This window comes from Leuciscus leuciscus (assembly GCF_965113295.1).
Source record: "Leuciscus leuciscus genome assembly, chromosome: 7".
Classification (NCBI taxonomy): Eukaryota; Metazoa; Chordata; class Actinopteri; order Cypriniformes; family Leuciscidae; genus Leuciscus; species Leuciscus leuciscus.
Genome location: NC_138731.1, coordinates 9,022,757 through 9,043,878, shown reverse-complemented (window position 1 = coordinate 9,043,878; position 21,122 = coordinate 9,022,757). Strand labels below are relative to the sequence as shown.

General features: G+C 39.7%; 2 protein-coding genes and 1 long non-coding RNA gene across 8 annotated transcripts in view; 1 reads left to right on the top strand and 2 right to left on the bottom strand.

Moving 5' to 3' along the window:
* Positions 1-8,465, top strand: part of osbpl6 (oxysterol binding protein-like 6) — a 78,297-nt gene extending 69,832 nt beyond the window's left edge. For all 6 annotated transcript variants that reach the window (XM_082176081.1, XM_082176080.1, XM_082176083.1 and 3 more), the window contains 4 exons: positions 23-167; positions 1,228-1,354; positions 2,377-2,499; positions 3,848-8,465. In XM_082176081.1, coding sequence (XP_082032207.1) covers positions 23-167; positions 1,228-1,354; positions 2,377-2,499; positions 3,848-3,956 — 504 coding nt within the window. In that variant the 3' untranslated portion in view covers positions 3,957-8,465. The remainder of the gene's footprint in view (positions 1-22; positions 168-1,227; positions 1,355-2,376; positions 2,500-3,847) is intronic.
* Positions 8,466-10,802: 2,337 nt separating this feature from the next.
* On the bottom strand, positions 10,803-18,386 carry prkra (protein kinase, interferon-inducible double stranded RNA dependent activator). The gene is made up of 8 exons (XM_082176282.1): positions 18,250-18,386; positions 17,785-17,975; positions 17,587-17,668; positions 17,431-17,497; positions 16,424-16,541; positions 16,243-16,337; positions 13,085-13,247; positions 10,803-12,541 (listed from the first exon to the last, which is right to left on the bottom strand). Exons 1-8 carry the CDS (start codon positions 18,261-18,263, stop codon positions 12,384-12,386), a joined length of 888 nt encoding a protein of 295 aa, XP_082032408.1. The 5' UTR covers positions 18,264-18,386; the 3' UTR covers positions 10,803-12,383.
* On the bottom strand, positions 16,641-17,422 carry LOC309503592. Its single transcript, XR_014207763.1, has 2 exons — positions 17,227-17,422; positions 16,641-17,182 (listed from the first exon to the last, which is right to left on the bottom strand). It is a non-coding gene; the product is annotated as an uncharacterized lncRNA (long non-coding RNA).
* Positions 18,387-21,122: the final 2,736 nt, after the last annotated feature.

Sequence of the window (21,122 nt, the reverse complement as noted above, 5' to 3'; positions counted from 1 at the left end):
GTGTGTGTGTGTGTGTGTCCAGGGAAACTACTGGAGCTCGAATGTGAATGAGGTGCAAGGATGTGTGATGGACCAGGAGGGGAAAGTCGTTCACAGACTGTTTGGGAAATGGCATGAGGGTCTGTACTGTGGAGTCCCACCTTCAGCTAAATGCATCTGGAGACCAGGTACACACACACACACACACACACACACACACACACACACACACACACACAGGCAATGATCCCTCAGATTGATTTTCTTGTTGAGCAAAGCTTTTCTCTATTTGGTGGACATTTTGGCCACCTGAGAAAAAACATTCTTTATACCAGACCTCTACCTGTACCTGTACCTGTACCTGTACCTGTACCTGTACCTGTACCTGTACTAACAGTGGTTACATCAACTTTTTAACTCTAATGTGCTGTTTCTATTTTATTTGACCCTTGATGTAACATAGCTAATATTAAATCATACCGTTGTGGAACAGTAACCGCTGTCACAGTTTCCACAGAAATATGAAGCAGCACAATCGTTTTCAACACTGATAATAATCATAAATGTTTGTTGATCATCAGATCATCATATTAGAATGATTTCTGAAGGATCATGTCATGTGACACTGAAGACTGGAGTAATGATGCTGAAAATTCAGCTTTGATCACAGGAATAAATTACACTTTACTATATATATACCATATATTCACTTATTCAGTTATTTAACATTGTAATTATATTTCACAATATTACTCTTTTATTGTATTTTTGATCAAATAAATGCAGCCTTGGTGAGCAGAAGAGACTTCTTGAATATTAATAAATCATACCGACCCCAAACTTTTGAACAATAGTGTATGTTTTTTGAGTTTTGAAAGAAAAAATATGGGCGTTTTGCCTAGGGTCAATAAATAACTACCCAGACACTGTGGCAAAAAGTCAATGGGTAAACACCACTCACCCCTCAAATCTGCTGTAATTTAATAAAGTACAGTGTAATGGCCAGAAGGAAATATTCACGAAGATTAAATGGCCTCATTTCAGCAGCTATTTGCAGTTATGGCCCTTCACAACACAACAGAGGACAGTAGTTCTGATGTCTGAGAGTGAGATGTGTCTCGGCTAATGCTCCTCTTACAGTGCTGATTCTGCTGGGTGTAAATGAGTGTTGTGTGTGTGTGTGTGTGTGTGTGTGTGTGTGTGTGTGTGTGTGTGTGTGTGTGTGTGTGTGTGTGTGTGTGTGTTCAGGATCCATGCCCACAGATTACGAGCTGTACTACGGCTTCAGCAGGTTTGCTGTCGAGCTCAATGAGCTCTTCCCTGAGCTGAAGGAGCTGCTGCCACCAACTGATGCTCGGTTCAGACCCGACCAGAGGTACACACACACACACACACACACACACACACACACACACACACACACACACACACACACACAGCCTCACAAGAAAAACTCACTCTAGAAATGATTTCAACCTTGTTTTGAAGGATTCCAGAAAGCTTTTCTTTGTGATTGTGTTGTAGGAAAACCTCAGCTTTTAAAGACTTGTGTGAAAAGTAAAAGGTTTGACGTTGTTGACGTATTTACTATTGAAACGCACATCAAAAAGAATGCATGTTTGAGCTGTTTTACCTTAAAGCAATATGTGACCCTGGATCACAAAACACATGGAGCAATTTTATAAAATTGGGATGTATGCATCATCTGAAAGCTGAATAAATAAGCTTTCCATTGATGTATGGTGTGTTAGGATGGGACAATATTTGGCCGAGATACAACTATTTGAAAATCTGGAATCTGAGGGTGCAAAAAAAATCAAAACATTGAGAAAATCTCCTTTAAAGTGTCCATTTATGTTCGTGATTTTGCTGCATTCACTCACAAAAATAAATGTTTTTTATATTTACGGTAGGAAATTTACAAAATATCTTCATGGAACATGATCTTTACTTAATATCCTCATGATTTTTGGCATAAAAGAAAAATCGATAATTTTGACCCATACAATGTATTGTTGGCTATTGCCACAAATATACCCGTGCGACTTGTGACTGGTTTTGTGATCCAGGGTCACATATATCCTAAAATATGTCAGTGTCATGGTTTTGTCTCAAAATGCTCACCAGTAATGTTTTTTTTTCTAAGGCACGTTTATAAATGTCACTTAAATGTCCTAAATGAACTAAGGCCTAGTCCTGGCTTAATCTAAACGCTGTCTGTGAAACCAGGCTCTAGTCTTTCATGTCACTTTGTAATTAAACTCTGTTTTTAAGTGTATTTTTCTGCTCCCTAAGAGAGTTTCTTGCTTAATTCAGCTCTTTCAACCCTCCTCGTAAACACTGGGACAAAGCTGAGTAATGATCTGTGGTCAAGCTGTGGGTTAATGTGTCTCACAGGTATCTGGAGGAGGGGAATGTGCAGATGGCGGCCGCTGAGAAGCAGAGGATCGAAGAGCAACAGAGAAACAAGAGGAAGTGGCTGGAGGAGAACAACATCAAATACCAGCCGCGCTTCTTCAAGTCAGTGCACTCTTTACACAGACCTTCTCTCTGAGTCGATCTGCTCCTGCTCTCAGGTTTAATGAGGAGTCACCGTTTCAGAGGCAAAACTCGTCAATTCAAATTTATGAAAAATTCCCTTTCAATAAGTGCTTCAGAAAGCCTTTATTAACCCCCGGAGTCATATTGATTACTTTTATGATGGATAGATGCACTTTTTTTGGGCTTCAAAATCTCATCCTCCATTCACTGCCATTATAAAGCTTATATTTTTTTATATAACTCTGATTGTATTCGTCTGAAAGAAGAATGTCATATACACCCAGGATGGGTTGAGGGCGAGTAAATCATGGGGTTATTTTCATTTTTAGGGGAACTGTCCCTTTAAATCGGATCACCCAAGATGGATAACACCAGGGGCCAATTGCATAACCATAAACATTATGTTAAGACTATGTCTAGTACGAACAACTAGCAGTTAGTTAGGGGTGGTCAGTCTTACTTTTCGTTATCAAATTAGACCAATCTACATGTTTATGTAACTAACTTAAAGGGGTGGTATAATGCCATTTTCACAAGATGTAAAATAAGTCTCTGATGTCCCCAGAGTGTGTCTGTGAAGTTTCAGCTCAAAATACCCCACAGATATTTTTATATAGCATGTTAAAGTTGTCACTTTTTTAGCGTGAGCAAAAACGCATTTTTGTGTCTGTTCCTTTAAATGCAAATGAGCTGATACTCCCGGCGCAGGGGGCGGAGCTTCAACAGCTTGTGTCCTTTTACCTCACACAGATATGCACTGAAAATGTCAAAAACTTTTAGCCTTTTATGTTCAAACCGGAGTCAGAAAGATGGAGAGACTCAAGAAGAAGTGACAACATATAGAAGCAACAGGACATTTCTGAATGTTTAGTTGATGAATTTATGTAGCTTATGTGTAGTTATTTTCTAGTCATTGCATATTCTGTCTTGATAATCTATAAATCGCATTCCCGGGGGCGGGATTTATGTAAATTTTAGGGTTGGTGATGTCACTAACCCGGGAGGAAGCTCGTGTAGTCCCTATCGGCCGTTTGTTGTAGTCCTTAAAAAGCAATTTCTTTAAAAGCAAATATCTCCCTTTGCTTTGAACTTTGAGCGTCGTAACTTTGCAGATGTTGTTTATGCTCAGACAGCAACATTACACACTAACTAAAGTTAGAAAAGTGAAATCATAATCAACCACCCCTTTAAAAAAGTGATGTACAGTCTTAAAGAAAAAAAATGTATGACTAACTTCTAAAACTAGTCTTAGCAATTTATGCAACTGGCGTCAGTTGTAAGTGCTCTCAGTCTGGTCTTTTTAACCTGTGCTTCCTCTGTGTAACAGGAAGGTAATGGACAGTAACCAGAGGGAGAGATGGGTGTCCAACAACACATACTGGGAGCTGCGCAAGGACCCTGGCTTCCTCAAACTGGAAAACCCTCAGCTGTGGTAGATCCCGATGCCTTCACTGCACATGCTCACTATGCAGGACAGGACTTCCCTCGAGATTTGGGATTTTATCTCCAGAAATGGACTGAAGGTCTGAGAAACAAAAGACTCTCCGCATCACTTCGCCAGGCTCCGCCTCCATGGCAACAGAGAGAGAGAGCTGTTGTCACGGCAACAGTGGGAGTCGGAGAGCTGTCCACACGAAGCCAGTTGTGCTTATGTTCTTGCCTTAAGAAGTCGCTTCTCAACAACAAAGTTTTACGCTTTTAGTGAAATTCCCTCAACTTCTTGGTTTAGATGGATTGAATTTGCTCTTGGTTACATTCTGCATGTGTAGACGCCGGCAGCTTTCTCCTGCAATATGTTACACAAACTCATCAGAGCTACATTTAGACCGTTTTAGTGGTATTTTTGTAAACGACCAAAAGAAGGGAATTGCTTTGGCAGTGAAAGCCGTGCCGTGATCGATGCGTTTCGTTGATGAAGTCAACCTGTCCCTCCTGATGTTCAAAGGCAGCCATCAGAGGGGCGTTTCAGTGTTCGTTTTATAACCCACCTCTCAAATCCATCCAAAGAATCAAGGCTGAAAGAGTTTCTGTACGCAAAACCACAAGAGGAACCGGCCCTCGCGCTCTCCTGTATCTCTGTAGCTGTAGTTGTACATTAGCACTTAAAGACGAAGCGTGACATCTAGCCAAACTCAAGAAGTGAGTTCTTTCCAGACAGGTTATCCACAGGTCAATGCCCTGCTAAACAGATTAACATAGGTTGTTTCGCCCCAAACTTGCGCCGTTGGTTGAGCCAACGAAAATGAAATTTCTGTCATCACGCTGAACCTGTACGACTGTCATTCATGAAAACTGAGAGGTTTCGTCCCTCCATTGAAAGCTTTCTGAACTTAAAGGCACAATATGTAAGATTTTTGGATAAAACATTTCCAAAAACCACTTGAACAATGTTATATATTTTGTTGATTTGTTTCTTGCATTATCCCAAATGTTTCTAAGAATGTTTAAATCCAGAGAAATAAGCAGTTTCAACCAGGACACAGACCGTGCGTCGCCTATCAGTGACACCAAAGACCCTTTAAAGGTGCAGTGTGTAGATTTTACCGTCACCTAGCGGTTCGGTTGTGAATTACAACCAAAGACTCAGCCCTTCCTTTCGAAGAAGCTACGGTGGCCATAACAGGACAAACATGTCGTCTGAGATAGCAGAGAGTGGCCCGTCAAGCAACGAGGTTTATTTACAAAGATAGAATAAGAAATTATATATATACTTAATTACTCAGTAAAACAATGTTATTGCGAATATTATTGTTACTTGTTCATCAATGTGTCAGTGTTTTATTCGCTGACTTTAGGGAGCTTTTTTGCATGCTAGTTAGTACAAGGTAAGAGTAGTGAAGCAGCTAAGTTAGCTAATAGTAAATAACTACGCTGTTCAAACACCAACGAAGAAGACAAAAAACAACGGAGTGACGAAACGCACTCTGTAGAGAAGTTTGTCCGTTTAGGGCCACTGTAGAAACATGGCGGCGCAAAATGGCGACTTAACGTGTAAGGGGACGCGCGGTGTGTAGATACAAATGGCTCATTCTAAGGTAATAAAAACATAACGGTTCATTAAGTAAGGTCTTTATACACCACTCAAAACATAGTTATGTTTATTATAATGCATTTCTGACAATAGATCCTCATACATTATACACACTGCACATTTTCTTGATTTACCGCGAGTACCATGTTTTACCATGTCTAATATCGATCTAGCTCACTGCAGTGTGCAACAAGTGTCTCATATAGTAGCATTATAACAACTTTCATCACACTCAAATGTGTCTAATAGGATAAAACAACGGCTTTCGTACCATTAATAAATGTTTAATACAGTACCGCTCATCCATGAATATGATTTCTGCCGTATTCTCCTCCGGCTGTAGAGGTGAAGACAACAAATCCCATGATCCCGCCAAATCAAGAGGTCATCAAGCTACGCCTTTGATTTGAATAAGAGACCTCTAGTGGAGAGAAATTACATATTGTGCCTTTAAAAGATCCAAAAAGGCATCATAAAATGAATCTATATGAATCGATCGCTTTATATGATGAACAGACTTGAGTCTTTTATTGCGAAGCTGATGCACGGGGACCAATGAGGTTTGTTCTAGCGGTAATCGAACATTAGGAAATCCAAAAAGGCTTTGATTGGTTAATCCAAGTCTTCTGACGGGATATGATCACTTTTTATGATGAACAGATTTAATTTAGGCATATGGATTATTTTGACGACGCCTTTATGACCTTTTTGGATCCCTGATTTTTGGTTACCTGAACTTTCAATGGACAGACAGAAAATCTCTCAGGTTTCATTAAAAATATCTGAATTTGTGTTTCGAACTTGAAGGTGAACCAAAGCCTTATGGGTTTGGAACAACATGAGGGTGAGTAAATGATGGCAGAATTTACATTTCTGGTTGCACTATCACTATAGAGCGGTGCAGGTGTGACGTCACTTTGTAGGACAACCGGCAGTTCATCACAAGAGGATTTTCCCATAGGCTTTTGGATTATTGCTGAAAACAAGCTCTGTGATCAACAAAACTTGATATTTACACGTTTTGTCCATCAAGATCATTTTTACAGATGAACACAACTTTAATGAATTCTGAAGCCTAAATGCAGTCGCCAGAAGTAAAAGCTAAAGGTAGGATATAACGAACTACACCACGGTCCCACGAATGCAGCATCACCATCACTAACTCTTTCAGTTTTAACATTTAACACCCAGAACGTTTGAGTTAGAATAGTTTATAAGAGCACAATTATAAGCATAACGATGCTGTAAAAGCCGACTGAGTTTATCTGTTGAGTGTGATGAAGTTTAATCTCCTCGACAGCCTCTGTAGTCACATTAGCAACCGCGTTATTCAAAACACGCAACAGCTTAAAAAAATCATGAGTGGGGTAATACTGATGTCTTTTATGTTGTAGAATAAAACATGAAAGTGTCTTGAACCTTGTTTCAGCCATTTAACCAAACCCACATTCAAAAAACCCATTGACTTCGGGACGATGTGCTAAAATGCAACTCGCTGATGCGTTTTGGCCTACAAAGTGATGTCATCTGCACAACTCTATTACACTTAAATGACCCTCAGACATAAACACTGCATATCTAATCATGAACTGCACAACAGAGGCCTCTGCTGGCCCTCCAGTGTTACATACTACATACTTCAGTGCTCCTACATACTACATCAGCGCTACTGCATACTACATACTTCAGCGCTCCTGCATATTACAAACTTCAGCGCTCGCTCCTGCATACTACATCAGCGCTACTGCATACTACATACTTAAGCGCTCGCTCCTGCATACTACATCAGCGCTACTGCATACTACATACTTAAGCGCTCACTCCTGCATACTACATACTTCAGTGCTCCTGCATACTACATCAGCGCTTCTGCATACTACATACTTAAGCGCTCCTGCATATTACAAACTTTAGTGCTCCTACATACTACATCAGCGCTACTGCATACTACATACTTAAGCGCTCCTGCATATTACAAACTTCAGCGCTCCTGCATACTACATACTACAGCGCTCGCTCCTGCATACTACATCAGTGCTCCTGCATACTACATACTTCAGTGCTCCTGCATACTACATACTTCAGTGCTCCTGCATACTACATCAGCGCTACTGCATACTACATACTTAAGCGCTCGCTCCTGCATACTACATACTTCAGTGCTCCTGCATACTACATCAGCGCTACTGCATACTACATACTTAAGCGCTCGCTCCTGCATACTACATACTTAAGCGCTCCTGCATATTACAAACTTTAGTGCTCCTGCATACTACATCAGCGCTACTGCATACTACATTCTTCTGTGCTCCTGCATACTACATTCTTCTGTGCTCCTGCATACTACATTCTTCTGTGCTCCTGCATACTACATCAGCGCTACTGCATACTACATTCTTCTGTGCTCCTGCATACTTCAGCGCTCCTGCATACTACATACTTCAGTGCTCCTGAATCTCAGACCGGAGCAGTGTGTGTCAAACATACTGCACACTATTATATATCATTTCATGTAGTGTGCTACATTTGCACATGACCTCACCTCTGGTTTAGTTCAGTTAAGTCCAGTTTTCATCTTGGATATAAATGTTATATTTTGGATTAAAATTTGGACTTTTGTATGTCTGAGTAAATACTGCGTCAAGATGGAGGTGTTCAAAATCTGGGTTGACGTTTGCAGTTAATCTGTCCCGGAAATGAAAAGTGAAGTCAGACGCAATGCATTGTGGGATATGTCCCATTCTGTGTGCTTGGGTTGCAATTGGGTTCTGAATTCAGAACTGCATACTACCATACCACTCTTACCATTCCAAGCATATAAAGACATGGTAGACTTGGTAAAAGTAGTACACTAGTATGTAGTTCTGAACTCATACTGAAAACTAGCATGCTGTGCTAACTGCAGAAGTGCGCTGCTTTAAGGCCAATTTATACTTCTGCGTCGGGTGCGCGTAGAAGGTACGGCGTAGCATACGCATTGACGTGTACCATACGTCGTACCCTTCGCCGTACCCTGACGCGCACCTCCTCAAAAATGTAACTACGCGTCGCGGCGACGCGGACCGCAAGATCTGTGATTGGTCGGCTGGATAGCATCGCGTTTCCTCCTACGCATTTCCGGAATGATCTTCTGCACTCTGCACCGCCCGCCCGCCATTTTTAAATTCCGAAGATCAGTGAAGAGCCATGGAAATAGACCAAGTGACCGAGAGATTGCTTGAAGAAGTGAGGAAATACAGCCATCTGTATGACTCCTTCAGTCGCCATTGCTCGTAGAAACCTAAACCCAAAACAGCCGCGAGGAATGTAAACACAGTGGAACATTAAAACCCACCCGCGCCAACTAGCGTTTCGGCGGTGTAACTGCAGAGCAACACAGACATTCGCAGAAGTATAAATGCTCACGACGGCATCGCCTACGTGCGTAGCCTACGACGTACACTCGACGCAGAAGTATAAATTGGCCTATAGTGTGCCACTCTGAATAACATACTACCAAATACTGTTTCTGCTGTATAATGGACTCATTAGTTCAGATAATCCTACACAGACTGCATTAAAAATAGAATTGTCATTGCCAAGATGAAAACTAGATACCACTTCCTGAATTTACCATACTAAGTTAAATCATGTGGGCAGAATATGTGTTTTCCACACTAGTTTTAAAATAGTATAGTATGCAGTATGTAGTACACTAGTATGAACGGCCATGTTTTTACATCTGATCTGGACTGGACCTCGTTCATCAAACACAAACATTCAAACAAATTCAATTTCAGCATTCAATTTGACGGAGTAGATATGAATGTTTTAATTTCTTAGATAATTGTAAAGAAAGATTGTTATCGAAATGTCAGTAGTTTTATTTATTTTTTTTGAAGTCGAAAAACAGTGTAGTGGCAGTGACCGAGATGGTCTCACTGTTCGAGGTCTTCACTGTGCCTTAACGCATATGAAACCATATCAACACACACACACACAGCTCCATTGAAGACTGTTGGATACGAGCGTCTGAGTTCTGTGACGAGTGTGCGTCTACAAGACTGTGTGTTGAGTTCATATATTGCAGATACTTCGTGATCCTTGTGTTTTCTGTTAAGACGCTTCTAGACTGTCGCCGAGAGCTCATCCGACTGAATGTGTCTGACCTGAAGCTCGCAGAGAAGATCATTTGAGACGTATCGAGGGGGAATAACAGCAGGTCCTCTGAGGGAAAGACACTGTAGTTTCCCACCGTTGCATGAAAACATGTCACCGCCTGCCAATGATCTCTGATGCCTTATTAAAATGTGCGTTTCATTTGTATCTCCTCCTCCTCATATCTCTGAGTCGTCCTGCACTGTGTGTGGGAGTCTCACTCGCGAGTCCAGCTTTCCGAAGAAGAAGAAGAAGAAGAAGAGCTCGTGTCATTAGGACACGCTCCAGACCTGCTGTTTCACATTAAATACATGCTAAGAAATACATATTTATGTTCCAAGCCGTGATGTGTGTCCCGTGTCCATTATTTATGATCAATCTCTTTAAAAAAGCTCAAATTAAAGAGGTAATGCGAGGACGGGCCATTCGTCACTCAGCGCTTTAATCAACAGCATTAATGCATTATTGATTGGACAAAGTCAATGCACTATTCTGCTAATTACTTTTTTTAATAATATTTTTAGTGCTGGGCATCGATTAATCGCATCCAAAATAAGTGTTTGTTTACATAATATATGTGTGTGTACTGTGTATAATTATTATATGCATGTATATATTTAAGAAATATTTGCATACACTTTACATATATTTATACATGACTTATATTACATATAAATATAAATGCTAAATATAAATACAGTTTTCTTATACATGCATGTGTGACAGTACACACTCATATATTATGTAAACAAAAACTTATTTTGGATGCAATTAATCGTTGCCCAGCAGCACTATTTATCATACATTGTGATTAAAACTCGTCCAGTCTCGGTCTCTAATGCATGTTGTCAAATATTTCAACGAAACATCAGGCATCTCCGGAAGGAATGCATGTCCACACTTAAAAAAAAATGGTTTTATTACTTACTACATAATTCCATAAAACGATTTGTGAAATATTAATGCCATAGACACCCACTAACCACATATTAAATTATAGGCCTACTTATATTTAGATCAATATTAGAGTCTGGTTACTTGTTTTTGCTACCATCTAAATCACACACAAATAACACACACACACACACACACACCAGCGGTGGGTCTTCCTCAGTTGTCGTCAGTTTTGGTTTATCTTGCACTGACCAATGTATGTTACACTTACTCACACTGACACCATGCAAACATAAAGGCTTACAAGTACCGGATTTAATGCAGTTTTCGTAGTGACACATGATTTATTCCATGTTTCCTAGAATGGGCAGTTTGTGTGATCATCAACATACAGTGGCACGTGCCACTCAAATACAGACGTGCCACAACATGACATGATTGAAAAATATTACTGATTTGTAAATAAGTTTGATATTAAAAAAAAAAAAAAAAAAAAAAACACACTAAATTAGGCTAATTATTTAGGATTTTGCGTCACAATTACGTCAGTATAGCTGCTGTCAGTCACTGCTGGAGGGGCCACAACATTCAGTAAAAAAAAAAGCCAATGCCAATATAAACCCAGATCTACACTAAACACAGAGCCAATGGCTTCCGTGCGGAAGATGCCACTCAACGCTAATATCGCGTATAGCGGCTAATGAATCAGGAAATAGCTGACTCCTGCTTTACAAAGTAAGGTGGAGACATTATTATGATCACTAGATGGCCACACCGTACTGAAGAACTTGTGATTATCAAACCCAACACTGCAAAGCTTCGTTTGGCCGTTATTAGCAGGTCTAAGCGTTCACCGCGGAAGATGCTGAGACTATTTTAGCAGTGCATTTCTTAAAGGGTTAGTTCACCCACAAATGAAAATGCTGTCTTCATTTACTCACCTTCATGTCGTTCCAAACCCGTGAGACTTTCGTTCATCTTCAGAACACAAATGAAGATTTTTTTTTAATGAAATCTAATCGATTTCTGTTCCTTCACTGTGTTCCTTTCAAGTGACACTTTGATGCTTCAAAAAGTTTATAGAGATCGTAAAACTATTCCATACGAATTGAGTGGTTTTGTCCAAATTTTCTGAAGAGACTCGATCACTTTATATGATGAAAAGATTGAATTTAAGCTTTTGTTCACATATAAACATTCATCAACTCACACATCAGTTGACGTTTGACGTGCAACAACCAATGAGGTTCATTCTCGTTACGCAGCACGTTTGAGCTTCAGCAAAAGCAATCATGACTTCAGAAAATTTAGACTAAACTGCTTAATTCATATGGATTAGTTTTACAATCTCTTTATGAACTTTTTGAAGCGTCAAAGTGGTAGTTGTATAGTTCAAATTTCATTAAAAATATCTTCATTTGTGTTTCGAAGATGAATGAAAGTCTTACAGGTTTGGAATGACACACTGTAAACCTATTAATATGATGTTTACAATTGATTTATTAAGCAAAAAAAAAAAAAAAAAAAAAAAAGAGACCTTGGTCAGGTTTGATGCAGTGGCGAACACTTTCAGTATTCAGTACATCTGACTGAATCCAGTTTGAGGTTTAGTGTAAATAAATTACCATTTGGATGTAAATGAAGCAACTTTGCCTCATCCAAAAATAAACTCAGGGTTGTGACCCAGAAATGGATTTATTTTCTGCATAGAGCCGCGTCTCTGACAGCAGAACGGCCCGGGTCAGCCGCTCCACACTTCAGAGTTCAGCATCTCCAACTCAGTGCGCACGCAGTCCTGCTGTTAGTGTTTATTAGCGACCATCTTGATGTACTGCAGGGCGTTGTGTGCGGCGGCGTTGTGGGCGTTACTGCTGGTCATGCCGGAGCCATGGCACACCGTCACCGGCCGGGTCGACAGCTCAACCAAACACTGGTACTGCCCGTTCACTGTCAGCTCATCTGCAGAACACACACATACAACACTTCCAGCTCTGAAAGGGATAGTTTACTTTAAAATTAAAATTAGCCCATGATTTACTCACCCTCAAGTCATCCTAGGTGTATATGACTTTGTTCTATCAGACGAATACAATCAGTTCGTTTATCATGGATAGATGCACTTTTATCATGGATAGATGCACTTTTATCATGGATAGATGCACTTTTATCATGGATAGATGCACTTTTATCATGGATAGATGCACTTTTATCATGGATAGATGCACTTTTATCATGGATAGATGCACTTTTATCATGGATAGATGCACTTTTATCATGGATAGATGCACTTTTATGAGCTTCAAGCTGTTGGTTGCAATGCACTGCCATTATAAAGCTTGGAAGAGCCAGGATATTTTTTTATATAACTAATATAAAAGAAGAAAGTCATATACACCTAGGATGACTTCAGGGTGAGTAAATCATGGGCTAATTTTCATTTTATAGTAAACTATCCCTTTAAGACACAAAACAACACACAGACAGTGAGGAACAGGAACGCACCAATGTCTATGTATGTGACCTGAAAGCCCAGCTCCAGCGAGACCTCCAGCAGCATCTGGATGTAGTCTGTGTTCGGGATGCTGAGAGGAGTCATCTTCAGAAGCGAGATCTTCTCCCCCGTCGACTGCCGGAAGCTCTCCACATACACACGAGCAGGAGGGCTCTGGGGAACACATGACACATGTGATCTAATTTACCAAATCATCTAAAGCACAAAGCTTATTGGCGAGAGTGGGCTCGATGGTGACTCAGTCAGCCATGATTCAATGGCAAAACAATTCCTCATGCTGAAATATTGATGCAACGGCTTGCAAATGCAAATCTCTTATGAATCAAGGTGACGTGTCCAATTCTTCAGGCATTGTTATGTTTCAGAGGCTGATTTTTCTTTGTTACATGAAGGTCACATTGAAACTGCATTGGAAACTTTTTACCATGTCTTTTTGTCATTTACATTTGCTATTTAAAAGCTACTTAAATGTGTAGATCTTATTGTTTTATTCTTGTCCCAGAGCCAGGCTTTCAATCCTAAACTATGAAAATTCATCATGAAGACATGAATTATGCTTGATGAAAAGCTGATTAATTACATGATAAAAATGTTCAATCAAAATAAAGTCATGTTTCAGAGTGAAGCATGGCACTGTTTTCTAGATTCATTGTTATTAATTATGGCTCGTTTCTACTGAGCGGTACGGTACGGTACAGTATGCAATTAGTTCTGTTTCCACTGTCAAAAGTTGTGAATGGTACCAAAATGCCGAACCGTACCGTACCACTTTTTGGGTACCCTTCCGTTGTGGTACCTAGCACAGTGGTACGGTACTAAAGGGTGGAGCTATACTCACTGCAGAACGTTGATTGGTTGACAGAGTATCGTCACTTGCGCGTGCTACAAAGGGGAATGACAACATAAGAAGCCGCAGCGCCATTTTTTAATATACATTTGAAATATAATACTACTGTTTTTGTGTCACAAAATGTAGTTTTAAGAGTTTTACAGGCGAGAATGTAGTTGTTTAAAGTTCAAATCTGTGGTTTATTTATAAAGATTTATGAAAATTTGATCCAGGTTGTGAGATCCAGGCAATCACCGGGCGCTCGGCGCTCATGTACCCCGCCTGGAACAGCCTTTCCTCGGCTAGTCGTTCTGACGTTTGCCGCTGACTCTGGCGTCTCTGTAGTGGTTAAACATGAGATATAATTCGTCTTGTGTATATCTAACGGGCGATATCTGGTCTCGTGAATCTATAATTTGTTCCCTGGCCAATCGTTTTGGCTGAGGGCTGAGTGAAGTTTCATAACTTTATATAAGCTATTTAACTTTACCGTTGTATGGTTAGACTAGAGCGCTGACTTTGTATGTATGACTGAATTGTTTGCTTTATTTGTATAGCTTCTTGTACCTTTTACTTATACTTTTATAATGGCTAATATTGATAAAACTGAAATTTAACAAAAAGAGACTGGGTTTAGTTTTGTCATTTTAAATTTTAATACAATGAAGATGATCTGTAATGTTGTTTACTGCAACATCTGTTGTTTAGTACAAATGCACATATTGCCTGGACCATATTAAAATGTTTAATATTTTTATATTATATTTAAAAGAAAAGAGGCAGGGTTGTGTTTTATATTTCGTTTTGTTATAAATAGGAAAACGTTATATGCAGTGAATATAATCAATACGCGTTGCCTGAACCACATTTGTGTGGCTATGTTTAAGATTTCTTTAAATGAAAACGAAAAGAGGCAGTGTCGTGTTTTATAACATATTTCGTTTTATTGTTGCCTAAAATGTACATATAGAGATAACCGGAGTAACGTTAGCAGAGCGAGCTGATCCATCAGCAGAATTACCGGACTCGCGTCCTCGGTAGTCATTCTCCTGAGTCAGACTTGGCAAGTCCGAACTTTGCTTACTTGCTATTGAGAAACGCCTAATGTCGGCGCTTGGCTTCTTGTGACAAACACGCCGAGAAGCAAGAACAAGATCTGCTGTATGTCATCCATTGTTGTTTATGTTGCTTTCTTCACGCGAAAATGACGTCGATCGCTTCTTTCCGGCATAGGCTACACCACGCCTATCAAGTAAGGGTACTGTTGGCAGTGGAAACACAAGCCGATTCATGGTTTACCGACCCGAACCGTACCGTACCACTCAGTGGAAACGAGCCATAAGTCACCATAATTTGCCAAGCAAGACACGTTCCTGGGTCAATATATTTAGTTGGTCCTGGAGCAACATTTCTGTCTGTAAATTTAGTCCTAACCCTATCCCAAACCTAACCCTAAACCCACTATAAGTTGTTCTTGATCTAAAATCAGACGGAAATGAAAGGTGAATAACACTGATGCAGAAGCACCTAACCCTGGTTTGTAAGCATTACCTTGACAAAAACTGTAAACTTGTCCCTCAAATCTGATTGGTTGATTAGAATGTTGATCCAGGATCAACTTGGTGAAATCACGTTCATTGGGATGAATTACAGAAATCCATGCAATTACTGAATGTTTTTTTTAGATGTGCACTCCTTAAAGGAATAGTTGACCCAAAAATGAAAATTAGCCCATGACTTACTCGCCCTCAAGCCATCCTAGGTGTAGATGACATTCTTCTTTCATACGAATACAATCGGAGTTAGATATAAAAAAAATGTCCTGACTCTTCCAAGCTTTATAATGGCAGTGAATAATTGGCCGGAAGCTAGTTATTTTAGTAGATAATTTAAATATGGATATTTTTCTTATACAAATGCATTGCTTCGCTTCAGAAGGCCTTTATTAACCCCCCAGAGCCGCGTGGAGCACTTTTATCATGGATAGATGCACTTTTATGATGGACAGATGCACTTTTATGATGGATAGAAGCACTTATGATGGATGGATGCACTTCTACCATGGATAGATCAACTTTTATGGACTTCAAAACAGAAACGGCCATTCACTCCCATTATAGAGCTTGGAAGAGACATTTTTTAATATAACTCTGATTGTATTCGTCTGAAATATCATATACACCTAGGATGGCTTGAGGCCGAGTAAATCATGGGCTAACTTTCATTTTTGGGTGGACTAACCCTTTAAACCTAAAGACCAATCAAGAATTTTCAATGAAAGGATCCCATCACATCTCTGAATGGATGAACGTCACTAACCCACGTGATCTCGGGAGACCCGGACAGACTCTGCAGTTTTCCCAGCATGCGTTCAGCGGCTGCTCGTCTGGCCAGCTTCTTGGAGCTGCCGGTTCCTGATGAGCAAAAGCACATGACATGGCATCAGTCCTCCTGCGCTCAGCCCGAGCCTGAGGTCTCTGTGTGAAAGAGCTGACGGCACCTGACTCCTCCAGGCCCTCCAGACGACAGGTCACGGTGAACTCCTTCATGTGATCCGGACCCGTCTCCATACACACCATGTACTCCGGCAGACACCACACCCGCTGCATGGCCAGTTCCTCACAAAACACACAACAGTTTAAACTCACCATGGAATCAAAACTGACTTTTTTTGTTGACAGAATATTGCACAGTATCTGTGCACATCATTATTATTATTTTAAATACATGTGCCTTTATAATCTTTAAAGTCTGCATGAAACGGAAGTTGTGCTCGTCTTTTCTTCCCTATTATGATATATATCCGAGTGAAACAGCTTCTCAAACAAGAACAAATGTGGGCGGGGCTTGATTTTGTATGTGTGGAATTGATCAAAATCGTGACTCATCCCTACTATTGGTGAGATTCTGAAGTGTGCATTCGATGGACACTTTACTATCCCATGAGGCCACAGGAGAGGATTTATGAATGACAGTGAAGTGACATAACTGACGCTGGTAGATCACATGATAATGACAACATGGTGGATGTAGTACGTCGAGATTACAATCATACTATATAGAACATTTTGAATACTATGCATTCAGACATACTACTCTTTGGCATACTGTTCGCACACTACCCAGACAGCAGCATAGTGTCGGCCCAGATCCGGTCCACATGTGGGCCCTGATGAATCCACGTGTACCAGATGTGGGGCGGACCTGGGCCGACACTATCCTGGCTGGATCCCAAGTGGCACACTCGAGCCTTGTGGACCTCCTTGAGTTCACAGCGCTGAAATGCCGAATGGGACACCCTACGGACTCGTACACTTGGCGAGCATGCGCAATTGAAGGTCACAAGACCGCGAGTCCACATGAAGCGTGCCATTTGGGATCCAGCCGTTGCTATCTGGGTATATAGTTGAGAAGTATGCGAACGCAGATGCAACAATACTGTTTCCCATAATAATAATAATAATAATAATAGTTGTGCTTCAAGATGTGAAAAGCTTGATCAGATACCTGCAGTATTCCCACAGGATTGGATCCGTCACCGCCTTCAGGAGAAAGACCATTGTCTCTCTGACCACTGTGAAAGATTCAGAACATTTGGATCAGTGTTAACTGAAATAATGGATCTATAATGGTTTATATCCCTCTGTACAGTGTGTATTTTACTTTGGCTGGGGGTCTCGTTTCAATAATTTCAAGGCGGCTTCTGCAGCGTCATGTTTAGCCGCCTTTTTAGTGGATCCTTGCCCTTTAAGAAAAGGGGGGGGAAAAAACGATTATTTATTAGAATACTAGTGAACACTTTATTATTACTTACTCATACTAGGTGCTATTATTATAATACTCATGTGAATAAAAGATGACCTTTGCATGAGACATCTCCTATGGTGACACTGAAGATGAAGGAGGAAGGCTGGTGCGCGTCTCCGTCAGCGAGAGCGTGTATGAGCTCGTACTGGGGCGCGCTGCCGATTTTGATGCCGTATTCGTGCAGGATCTGGATTGGCGTTTTATCCTGACAGCAGACTCGTTGATGAGCCATCGCGACACTGGGACTAGAACAATATGTGTGTTACCTCGTCAGAATAATGAGCAAACAAAACGCAAAGGACAAATACAGCCCAAAAACATATCAAATATATAGTGTTGATGTTGATGAGCACTGCGTAAGAGACACAAAACAATAACACATCCTGCCCATGTAAAACAGTCTAGCGCCCAACTCAGGTCAAACCGCTGCAGATATTACATTAAACAGACACGTATGTGTTGAAATACAACGATTGTTATATGCAGAAGAAAGAAGAAAAGGTTGTATGGGCTCCTTACTGAGAATCAGCCATTATTGCTATCCGTATGCCGCCGCCGCTTCTACTTTGATTGGCACAAGCACTGACCAATAGAATCCCTCTATACTGACTTTAAGCCCCGCCTTCCAAACTGTCCTCCGCCAGAGCCCCTCCCCTAGGGGAAGCCCCCAAGCTTAGCTCAAACGCATATCGGTGTGGAGGAGACTAGAATGTGCCTTTCTTGAGTGAAAGTCAATGGAGGAGATGCCTCAGCACGCGGAATAGACTGCTTGATCAGCTTTGTCTTTTATCTTCAACATTATTTGCATAAATATAAGGCAAAGTTTTCTTGAGAGCCATTCATGTTAGCCGTTTTGCGCAAAGGTTGCGATCTCTCTTTCTATTAGAATCTCGGGCACGGGCTCCGCCTCTCATACATGTTGGTTGTAACAACGGCTCTGGTTGTTGTAAACAATCTGATTCAGATTTAAAGAGACAGTTCACTCAAAAATTTAAATTTGGAACCAAAACCGAACAGTTATAATAATAATATTTATTTACATTTATATAGCGCTTTGAGTACTCAAAGCACTTCACATATGGAAGGGGGATGCTGAAATGCCATCAAGTGTCTGGTTACCAACATTCTTTAAAATATCTTCTTTTTTGTTCAACAAAGAAACCCACACAGGTTTGGAACAACACAAGGGTGAATAAATGATGACAAAAATTTCAATTTTGGGTGAACTGACCCTTTAAGATTTATTTTGGTACAGTAAAAGGAAGCTTCACATTGCTAATATAAACAAAAACAAAGTTTGTATTTAAAACAAATACAAAAGTATTTTGTACAATTATTTGTCATTGGCCTTGTGTGGTTTCTGGTGGAAGTCCTAATGTTGTGTGCAATTGTATTTCTGCGAGTCTGTACGTGCTTCCACCGGGGGACATTCTACCAGAAACGTACATTTCCACTTTAAAAAATCTTGGGGGAAAAAATATATTTTTCTTAAATCTGAACGTTGAGACATATGGAGGACATGTTAAACTATGAGAAACACATATCATCCCATCTCAGCATGTTTTTATGATTAAATAAAATACATTTTTATACGCATTTCACCCCTAAAATGTCAGGCCCTGTCACAGACAAATTTGTATATGTTAGAATGGTTTCCTAATGAATTTCTTTGATACAGATAGCATTTTCTTATTGATCACATGTCCCTGATTGTATCTAACATGGTTTTATAATTCCTTTAAGAAATATAAGTAACTTTTCGGTCAACTGTAGTACACAAAATCACAGAATACCCGCAGGCACTCATATAGTTGTAAAATAACTACCTTTACATAGGAGATTTTTATAAAAACATAGTAGTGGATATATACCCCCACCTTCATCTACACAGTTAAAGAGATTAATTAATTAATATTTCCTCAAATAGTACACTTTTATCATAATTTCCTGTGTGACAGGACTGACCATGGCGTGACAGGACTGACGGTACTGTGACAGGACTGACTTTATGGATTTTGATGATGCAGAAAAAGTTATGTTTTGTGTTCTTTATTTAAGTTTTGATTGGCATTTCTTTTTTAAATTATTATTATAATTTTAATGTTAAAGTAATATTAGACTATGGTAAAATTCAGCCAAGGACATACATAATATTGCCAAAAGTATTGGGACAGCCCTCCAAATAATTGAATTTAGGTGTTTAAATCACTTCCATGGCCACAGTTGTATAAAAATCAAGCACCTTGGCCTTCATTTTACTATTGCATGCGTTAAATACATAACATATGCAATAAATGTAATAAAAAAGAACAATAACATTAATTTGTAAGGCCGTGTCACACAGGAATGTGACAGGGCCTGATGTGACAGGGCCTGACGGTTGGCCATTGTAAACTGCCATTACTCAGCCTGCTAGCATGCTAGCATAAAAACTGTTAACATGCAAGCAAGGAATTTCAATAACCTTTTTAGACATGTTTTGGATTTAAAACATTTTCATTATTTTCTGGAATGTTTAACCGTGACAGGGCCTGACCCTTTAGCTCGTCTTCCTAAAAAAAACATACAAAAACAAGCTTAAAATCATACAATTCAATGAAACAATTCAGCCTTAATCAATGTAAGCTTCACCTGGGTCAAATGATGTCACTTCCTCTGAGTGATACCCTTAAAGGTGTATTTCACACATTTTATGTAGAGTTTTATGTAAACGTGACAGGACTGACCAAAACATGGGGACAGTTGTAAAATAGAATTTATTTGTAGAATTTATATATAATTTTATGTTTTTGATCAGTTGATGTGAATGATAACAGCTTAAACTTGTTATTGATGAGTTTTTTTTTTTTAAATAACAGTTTGTAGCATAACAAAACTATGAAAGCTGTAGCTCCAATTTGGCTGAGGACAAGGGCATGGACAGGATTTGTAATTTTCAAAAGTGTTTTTAATAAAGAAAAAAATATCTGAGAACCTAATGAATGACATATTCCTTTACAGAACAACTCACAGAAATCAACTATGAGCCAGTTTTAGAAATTTTTGGATGAAATACTTTTTTATTCACTGTAACAATTCAAGGACAGATAATGTACGTTTCTGGTAGAATGTCCCCGGGGCTTTTACAGTGTAGCCGATTTTTCCATCTTATTAATATTTAGTAGGTCGCCATTATTTATTAAAGGTGTGAATGACAATAAACAGCAGCAGCAGGCTTCCCGTTTACCTTAAAATGTCATTATTTGCCCACTGAATTGCGAGTTACAACACAGTACCCTCGTGTTGAAACACATTTCCACATTTAAAGTCCCCCTGTAGTAGTCAATTATTTTATCCCTTAAAACTCCTTTGACCAAAACGAAATATTTTAACGTTTTATTCTTGAAAAAAAT